Source organism: Monopterus albus, unplaced genomic scaffold, assembly GCF_001952655.1.
Source record: "Monopterus albus unplaced genomic scaffold, M_albus_1.0 scaffold124.1, whole genome shotgun sequence".
NCBI classification, from domain to species: Eukaryota; Metazoa; Chordata; class Actinopteri; order Synbranchiformes; family Synbranchidae; genus Monopterus; species Monopterus albus.
This window is the reverse complement of record NW_018128004.1, coordinates 7,535-17,743: the sequence shown is the minus strand read 5'-3', so window position 1 is coordinate 17,743 and position 10,209 is coordinate 7,535. Positions and strand designations below refer to the sequence as shown.

Here is a 10,209-nt window from a genome sequence, read left to right as displayed (position 1 = left end):
CAAACCTCTTATTTCAAGTGAAGTGTTGCTCCTTTGGTTCTACATGTCATTCTTTGTAATGTACAAGTTATTATACCTGACAATAAATAGAATCAAATGGGGGACTAATTATAACTGTGTTCTAATTCTTTCAAACTTTAGGTGCAGTAGGTTGCCATGCAGACCCGGTGCATATATTTGCCTACAGATGGCTTTGATGAGAACCTGTCACTCATGACTGAAAACCTGAAAAATCAGCTGAAAAATATCTCCAGCTCTGCTGAATTACTGCAACTTAAAGTCAAAGCAAATAGGACTGAGGGGAGGGCATGGTCTGTTTTAGGGACTGTGCAGACCAAGCACCAACATAAGTCTGCTGTGATATAGTACAACTCTATGGGATTGCATTTGTTTTCTTTAAAAATTGAGCTAAATCTTTGAAGAATTAAATCAAATAAAATCAAAAAGCCGGCAGTGAATAAAATTTCACTAAAATTAACCCCTCCATCCATCCATCCATCCATTTTCCTCCGCTTATCCAGAACCAGGTCGCGGGGGCAGCAGTCTAAGCAAAGATGCCCAGACTTCCCTCTCTCCAGACACTTCCTCCAGCTCTTCCAGCCGAGAGACATAGTCCCTCCAGCGTGTCCTGGGTCTTCCCAGGGGCCTCCTCCCGGTAGGACATGCCCGGAACACCTCCCTAGGAAGGCGCCCAGGAGGCATCCAAAACAGATGCCCGAGCCACCACTAAAATTAACCTTCAATTCAAAAACTACAAGAGTGACTAATTTGATTGCCATAGTCTCCACTTTCATTTCATAGAACATTTACTTTTAGTAACTTTTTTGCTAGTTACGTAGCAATGTCTAGGTGGTGCCCGGAAAACATGGGCTTCATAGACAACTGGAAAATATTTTTTTACCTTGTACATGTTGTCATCTGCCCGTGTCCTCATCACACTGTCAAGGTGTATTCTGCTAACTTTTCAAAATTTCAGAGACCCAAACAGTGTCTTTTAACCTGGTTAACTGCATCTGCATGCTGATATCCCACCAAGTGCATATTTTTTTGTGTGTGGGCTTGATGTAAAATCAATTATGTTCTGGAAGTTCAGAAATACAGATCAAGTTTAATTTTCATCTTTCAGCTCAAGCAGTAGCCACCAGCATTTGGCTGTGCCCAAAAGGTCAGAGCAGCTCGGGTCAAATTTCAGTTGCTTGAACTTTAGACACGCCCCTGCTCAACTCAGCACACCATGGAACAAACAACATAATAGGTGAGGTGCCCACAAAATTAGTTTCAGGATAATGGGAATAACTTGAGAAAGTCTGTAGGTCACCTTATATTTGTGGCCATGTGGACTGTATGCACTACAAGAGGAAGGCAGAACTAACAAGACAAAGTAAGGCAAACAAGTGGGATTAAATCCACATAATTTTCTTTCTTTGACAAGGTGTGATGTAGGAATCGTTTCCAAAATACAGAACATCTCAGGAGAAGTGATGTTGGTACAACACGTTTCTGACATACTGTAAAGTAGGTGACAGGAACAATAAAAAGCCTGTCAGGCTGTCAACAGTTTTGAGAAACCACAGGTTATTAAATTCCACATTAGTGGTATTAATAACATTGCTGAATACGTCACTAACACCGATCTGATACTATACAGTTGTGAATCCTTGGTGGTGAATATTGTGGTTTACATGTTCCTCCACCACATCCTCCTTAGAGTCATTATTTCATAAATGACCTACAGCATGAATGAATCTTAACAATGGGTGAAGAGGCATCATGCCTCTGATAAGTCTTCACAATTTTGGCTTTTAAACCTTTCATGGTGTTCTTGTGTGTGTTAATGGGTGTATCCGCAATGTTCATTTGCAACCATGTGGCAAACATTCATGTGTGTATTACTAACCTTAGCATGGCACTGCCTGTACTGTATATCACATCATGGCCAATATAGAGCCATGTTAGAAAAGCATGTTAGCCTTATCACAGTTTTAGTTTGTATGTGTCCCACAGGCCTGTTTGAGTTCCAGCAGCTTCTCTGGGACATGCAGAAGGAAAAGGGAGGATTACACAGCATGAGGAAGGAAGGTTCAACAGTACACTGGGCAGCTGTTACTGGGGAGGGCCTTCCTGTTGGATTCCATTCCAGTGTTACGTCTCCCAAAAATAGATATTCTGGTACTTTCTGTAAATGTCTTGGGCATGTGAGCTAGAGGGGCTTGAGCCAGAAGGGAGGGCTCTTTTGACAGGGGTGGTGTCAGTGTGTATATAAGCTCTCAGCTGAGAGGCAGATAGTATGTTAGGAAAACATTCTCTGAGAGATCGTAGGTTTCTTCTCCTGCAGCCAGCAGCTCTCCATTACAGCAACAGTCCTCTGCCTAATCATCACAGCAGCCATGGCTGAGAGACGTATTCCTTTCACTCTGCTCCGCACACCGAGCTGGGACCCATTTCGTGACTGGCACCAGAGCAGCCGTATCTTTGACCAGGCCTTTGGTATGCCGGCTCTGCCAGAGGACTTTGTCACATTCCCTACTACCCACTGGCCAGGGTACTTGCGGCCCTCCATTCTGGCCCCAGACATGGGCACCATGATGCCCCACTCTCCCATGATGTACCCTGGTGCCATGTTGGCCCAGCAGGCTCGTGCCCTGTCTCGCCAGATGAGCAGTGGCATGTCAGAAGTCAAGCAGACCCAAGACAGCTGGAAAGTGTCCCTCGATGTCAATCACTTTTCGCCTGACGAGCTAGTGGTGAAGACCAAGGATGGACTGGTGGAAATCAATGGTAAGTCCACGTTTCTCCTTCACTGATGTACTTTTACTTACTGCAAGCTGGAGTGAGTAGAGTATTTTGTAGCCTCTTAGATTAAACCCTGGTATGCTAAAGGAAAATACCCCTAAAATCAGCAGCAATATAATAACACTTAGAACTGTGTTTATGTGCAGGACGGATGTACAGTATATGTACAGAGACATAAGAGAATGTCTGACTTGGTCTAGTTTCTTTAGGTTTATGGAAATTGCTACAGTACTGAACAAACAGACAAGATAAAAAGGCAGGAAAACCTTTTGGCAGCCCAAACACAGGACAGATGCATTGCTGCAGAGTTATATAACATCTTCAGACAATACATTGGTTTCCAGTGCACGGGAGAGCAGGGGCTTTTGGATGCATGTCTGCTAGATACAAAACAACACAATTCAACATGTGGGAGTTGGCTTTTACAGCTCACAGATAACACTGCAAAACTGTAGCTGGTTTCACTTCTCATCCTGCAATGTTTTCATGCTTATGAAGCACCAAATGTGCAAACCTAAAGAAGGTGTGGAATGAATCATGTAATAGCTTAGCTCTCTGAAGCCTTAAACTCAGTTTTCTCTGGGTCAGTCTTTGCCTTTTTGCAAAGAATTTGAATTAGTTCTTAGAGTAGGGGATTTAGCCATGACTCAGCCAGTGTCTGCTACTATAAAAGGACTGCTGGATCCTGTTCAGGTCTAGGGTACAGGGCCTGACTATGGCCAATATCTGACTTGACAGTCAGGAGCAACAAAGATAAACAAAGCACAAGATAGGATTTGGGCCAAGTGGAATGTTCCCCCTCCTGTTCATATGTCACCAGAGAACATGTTTAAAGATGTCATAGGCCTTGGTGTAGAGTTTTGAATATTCAAAGTGCAACCTCAAGCCCTTTTCTCAGTTATTTTCATGCATATTTAGAACTAATGACCCTTCACATAGCAGTGTGTTTGGCCCAGACACACACTCACACTGGCAGTGTTGTAATGTTCAGAAGAGGACAGCTCCCATAGGAGAGCAGCCTTTATCAGCCCGTTGTCATCACAAACATTACTGTTGAGCCAGGCATTTATGTGTGTGTGAGAGTCTGACAGCACATAGTGACTGCTGTTGCCAGTATGGCCACATGGATTGGAGCTGGACAAGATTTGAAATAAAATACCATCAAGGCCTCCACAGAGACATACTGTACTGTCATTGTACTATAAGCAATGTCATATGCATCACTATTACACATACAGCGTAGCATAAAATAAACAAACATCATAAAATTTTAGGAAATGTTTATTTGCTTTCTTGGCAAAAGTTAGATGAGAAGATTGATACCACTATCATGTTGGAGATATGAGGGTACCTCCAGCAGACTGGCACCTCCACCATTTCCTCAACACAGCATGCCCTGTTTAATTTAACAACAGTGTAAATGTTAAAGCTACTCTTAGAGGTGTTGGTAGGCAGATTTTATTAGCTTCATGCAAACCCAGGCTAATAGTTCCCCATAGTCTTTGTGCTAGACTAAAATAGCTCCTAGCTCTAACTTCATATTTATTATTATTTTGTGGGTCATGGGGATTATACACTGAACTATTCTTGGCATAAGAGATGCCAGGGAACCTTACGGTGATAGCCCATAAAAGTCAGTGTGCCTCACCAAGGAATGATGCTAAAGTAAGCTAACCAACTAACCAGTGTCATATTCAGCATCCACATGAGTTCAAGTTCAAGTTCAAAATGTTTATTTGTCATATGCACAGTTAGGAAAGGTGTTTCCCTGTACAATTAAATTCTTACTTTGCCGTCCACATGAATGCCACAAAATACAAATGAAATATAAAGTAGATAAATAAGTAACACAAATTCTAAGGCACTTTAAGCAGCAAATGCAGCAATATAATAAAAAATATATAAGAATATAACAGAGAATGTATGAGACTGGCAGAATCATTTCATCTAACTAACCAAAAAAGTGAGTATTTCCCAAAATGTCATGACATGTCATGCATGTGTAGCAGTAAACCACAAAGTAATAATAAATTTGAAACTATAGCCATGAGCGATTTATTTTAGCATAAAGGCTGGGAACAGGGGGAAACAGCTAGCCTGGGTCTTTCCAAGGGAAGTCTGTCTGTTTAGTGTAATTTTACACATCAGTACAAATGAGCTATAATGAGTTTAGTACATTTCAGAGGTATTGGTGGATAAGTTTTTTCCTTCTGTAGTCTTTGTGCTAAACTAGGCTAACTGTCTGCTGGCTGTAGCTTCACATTTAGAGCAACTGTTACAGATGCAAGAATGCTATCAGTCTTCTCAACTAACTTTTGGCAAGAAAATTAATACAGTTTATCCTTACCTAAATCTGACTTGAACTTTATACTTATAACCCTTAATCAATTTAATTCCAAGTTGCTCAGTCTGACCTCAACCAGTGTCACTGCTGGGCTATCAATACCAAAATCCTGTCCCCTGCCACAGAGGTACTGCTATACACCACCATACATACAAAATGTCTTCTTGCGGAACTGCTGCACTGTAATACATTGTTTTTATGGTTGCAATGAACATAACTTTCAGATGAATACTGTAGTACATTTGTAATATTTGAATCTTATAGGCTCTAGTTACTTTATAAGCTTTAGTTACTTTTCATAACTTTAGTTTCCTTTAGTTACTTTTCAGAACTTTCTTTTTCCTTGCTTATATATATTTAAACTGTATTGGTGACTGCCATATTCTACTGAGTGAAACTTGGGAACTGTATGCTACAAATTCTGTGAAGACAACATGTCTGTGCCTTCAAGTAATCAGATGGCCTATTTTACATTTTAACAAAGACCTGTTGGCCCACTTAGCTTATTCCAAGTTCTGCTTTGTCACATGGTATCTTGCAGAGACAGGGGGCCTACAACCTGAGATGACCACCTGGCCCGATTAGCATACTCACTAGGTCCTGCTTTGTCCTGTAATAGCTAAAGGCTCTATTCTATTATAAAGCCTCATCCGGTTCTTTCAAACCAGGAACTCAGAGGGACGACTCAGACCACTTGAGTATATAAAAAATATAACCGTGCTGGTTTATTCAAAGAGTCACAGGCAAGAATCAACACTTCAAGTCCAGAGATCTTCCAACCCCCAGGCTGCCAAAGCAGCCCGGAAACCCAAAAGACCCCGAACCAAGCATTGCTATACAATATTAATCCTTTCTGGGCTGTCGAACCGTGACGTCACCCGATAAGCAAGCCTTGCAGCTGCTATAACGTTTAGCCAAAACATGAGGAAAAGTCAAGGTGCGTGACTGTTGTTTTCGTGGTGTGTATCTAAACAATTGGACATAACCTTACACATTAAGACAAATATTAAGACTAGCATTACAGTTGACCCTAACAGCTCTTTTCCTGTAACCTTGACGTGCCTGCAGTCTGCACTGCAGGCTGAACAGTTAACAGCCTGAGCTAGTCAACCTGTCTGCACTAAACATTTCTAGACAACAAATCTCTGAATATCTATCTAACTAGGAAATAACCTAACATAGCCTATACAGATAGGGGGTCTGCAGCGCAGACAACCAGTTGTTCAGTACTCAGAATACTAGCTACTGCCTGAAAATTACAACATACACACATTTGGTTTCTTAACACAGGTACAGTAAACTGTCATGAAGCAGGGGTTGACCTGCTCATGCCAAATGGCCAATAGGATTACGAAGCGTGAAACATTGCACCTCTGTACAGGGCGGACTCAGCCCGAGAAGATAAATGTAATGAGAAAAAGTAACTCATGGTTCACAGAACGGATTTCCTGCATTAGCTCCGTCTCTCTGATCCCAGCACTGTATGACTTCACCTGTGCCCAGACTTTGAGTAAACTTCCTGTTGATTTTATACGCTCCTGTCTTCACTTCTCGTGCTTTCAATAAAAGAACTGGGTAAACTCTAACACATTTAAGAACAAGTGTGTTTGTGTCCATAGGCAAACATGAGGAGAGGAAGGATGAGCAAGGTTTTGTGTCCAGAAGCTTCACCAGGAAATACACGTAAGTAGCTCAATGTTCATTACTTCATGAATTATCAAAGGTCAGGTTTGCACAATCCAATTTAACTCAAATAAGTTTTGTTCTTGATCATTTTTTGAGGTTATGTGGAAAGTGGTTAATAAAAAAAATAAATTATGCAATATGTCAACAACTTGCTAAAAACCAAATTTCCTATAAAAAATGAGTTTGTTGTGGCTTTGTGATGGTGGTTTTGCAGTAAAATGTCATGGAGAAAATGTTTTTGTCAGGCTGAGTTCCAGTTCCTATGATTTTCTTATCATGGCGTTACTGCTGTGAGTCTCTTTAGTTTTGGGTTGGTCTGGCCTGTAGAGAGTGGCTGCTGCTGATAGCTGAATTTCATGCTCTGAAAAGCAACAACAGCTGCTGCTCTCTACCTCCCAGTGTTCATCCCCTCCTCTGTCTGAGTTTTCCATCTTCATAGGGCTCTGCTGCCATCCAGGGGCCACAACACACACTGAGGAGACAAACTAAGCTGGTCTTGTTTCTGATTTTCCAGCATTGATAAGCCTGGCTTTTAGTAGTGGCAGTGATTTGCATCAAAACTGGAGCTCTGGAAATTCACTGGAGTGGTTTCATAATCATAGCCTAACTGTGTTGTATTACTCTGCTTCAGCCTCCCCCCGACAGCTGACATTGAGAAGGTGACTTCCTCCCTGTCTCCTGAGGGGGTGCTAACCATTGAGGCTCCTTTGATCAGACCGGCCATCGAGTCCTCACAGACCACAATACCTGTCACCATGGACAGCAAAGGTGGCGTGGTGAAGAAGTAGGAAGAAAACCAGCACAGTATCTTCCATACAAACACACATTCATATAAGCACTTTATTTCTACAAACTGCTTCTAGAAAGGTGAAGAAGCTTATCATGCTGACTAAGGCAATCTTGTTCACACAATTAAAAATGGAAAGCAAGGGATCGTCCTAGCTCTTCTTTCTGCCTCGTCTGTGATAATGGCCCAATCCTAGCTCAGTGCACTGTGTTAATCACAGTGACAGATGCCTGCTCTTTCTGCTGTAATTACACTCTTCAGGAAATCTCAGCTTAGCCTCACTTTGCTTTCTCTCTTTAGTTCCCTCATCCACACACACACACACACACACACACACACACACACACACACACACACACACACACCTTTTTTCATTTTTTTTCAACAAATACCCTAAATGCTGCCCCTACAGACACATTAAATAACAGCAAAGTGGACTGTAATAGCAGCGATCTTGTAACTTAAGGAACGTACACACCACTCTATGTGCAAAACAGAGCCTGTTAGCAATCACTCTGTGGTTTCTCTGGACTGGAAATAGACTGGTTTCATCTGCATTTGCCTTTGGAAACAAACTATGCAGTCATGCAAACAGAAAATAAAGAACAATCAACATACTGAGTGTCTTCTTTCTAGTTACAAATGTTGGTTTTTATTTGCATGCTGGTGGCATGACATTAGAAGCTTGAAGTGTGAACTGTAAGGTGAGTGTGTTATGTCTGGAACTAGGAAGATAATAACTAAATGGAAATGCTAAGCTTCTTGTTGTGGTAACTTTGTATATCCCAGGAATTAACACCATGACTTCCACAGGTGAATGTGACATTTTACACTATTAACATGGTTCAAGTCACATAAACACAATGCATTACATACCCCTAGACCCCCACTCATCAGTTCCTGGTACGTAGATCCAATGAGGGAGGGCCTGCAATTAAAGAGCCCAACACATTTAAAGTGCAACACCTTAGAATACACAAACCACAATGTATTTCTGAACAGATCATTTATCACAATGATCTATAGTAACTTATGGTCAAGTATACTGTGCATCTGATGACCATTCATGCAAAAGAGACCAAGTGAAATATATCAACCCTCAAAAGCTCATGCCCAACAGGATGCTTCTTTGCGATTTTGACATTTAATAAAAGCCTCCCCATCAGACTGTCAGGTCCCTACAGTGTTCTTGAATGGACCAGATTTAATTAAAATTGCAACATCAATGTCTAAAACATTATGGTACACTAACATGGTGTCCTTTATTTACAGCACCCCCATAAGGCCAGTCACTATAAAATCTTCACTGAAATAAACTTAATGTCATAATATTCATAGCATACATCCACCCATTGTCCATATCTCTTATTCTATAGATGGTTACATGTCTTTGGATTATGGGAGCAAGCCCCTGCACGCACAAGAAGAACATGCAAATTCCTCATTGAAAGGCTACAGTCACCCTTGAGGTTCAACCTTAGAACCTTCTCGCTGTGAGGTAACAAATCAAACCACTGATCCACTATTCCACTACTTGCATCATACACTGTATGTACAATTCAGTTTTTAGAAATGATTCCAAATCAAATGACCTTCACTTGTTGGGACTTGTTCAGCGTAGGAGGGATATCAGTTCTGCTCAGTGGACGTCTGGGTGGTGACAGCACCATCATCAGGTCAAAAGTTTGATTTGAGCAATACTTCTGGTTTATAATATAATACCTGCAAACTGTCATTCTCATCAGCTTCATCCTCTGTGCTAATTTGTATCAGCATAGATTAGTATGACAACACACTAAACCAAGCTTTTAAACTTGTTAAACATTATTACCAGCTAGCCAGAGAGGGGAACTTGAGTTGACAACTTATACGTGATTAGAGCTCCTGTGGGGTTTTAGTCTAATCATATATACAGTGGTTTGCAAAAGTATTCATACCCCTTGAACTTTTTCACATTTTTTCACGTTACAACCACAAACTTAAATGTATCTTATTGGGATTTTATGTGATAGACCAACACAAAGTATTGCATAATTGTGAAGTGGAAAGAAAATGATACATGGTGTATGGCACAACTGCAAACCTACCAAGACATGGCTGTCCACATAAACTAGCATTAATCAGAGGAGCAACCAAGAGGCCCATGGTAATTCTGGAGGAGCTGCAGAGATCCACAGCTCAGGTGGGACAATCTGTCCACAGGACAACTATTAGTCGTGTACTCCACAAATCTGGCTTTTATGGAAGAGTGGCAAGAAGAAAGCCATTGTTGAAAGAAAGCAATAGGAAGTCCCATTTGCAGTTTGCCACAAGCCATGTAGGGGACACAGCAAACCAGTGGAAGAAGGTGCTCTGGTCAGATGAGACCAAAATTGAACTTTTTGGTCTACATGCAAAGCGCTATGTGTGGCGGAAACCTAACACTAAACATCAACCTGAACACACCATCCCCACCGTGAAACATGGTGGTGGCAGCATCATGCTGTAGGGATGCTTTTCTTCAGCAGGGACAAGGAAGCTGGTCAGTTAATGGGAAGATGATGTAGCTAAATACAGGGTAATCCTGGAAGAAAACCTTGTTAGAAGCTGCTGTTGACCC

At 41.5% G+C, this 10,209-nt stretch overlaps 1 protein-coding gene across 1 annotated transcript; it reads left to right on the top strand.

Annotated features, from left to right (window-relative positions):
- The first annotated feature begins 2,180 nt into the window (after positions 1-2,180).
- Positions 2,181-8,219, top strand: hspb1 (heat shock protein, alpha-crystallin-related, 1). The gene is made up of 3 exons (XM_020612346.1): positions 2,181-2,778; positions 6,757-6,820; positions 7,455-8,219. Exons 1-3 carry the CDS (start codon positions 2,388-2,390, stop codon positions 7,609-7,611), a joined length of 612 nt encoding a protein of 203 aa, XP_020468002.1. The 5' UTR covers positions 2,181-2,387; the 3' UTR covers positions 7,612-8,219.
- The last annotated feature ends 1,990 nt before the right edge of the window (positions 8,220-10,209 follow it).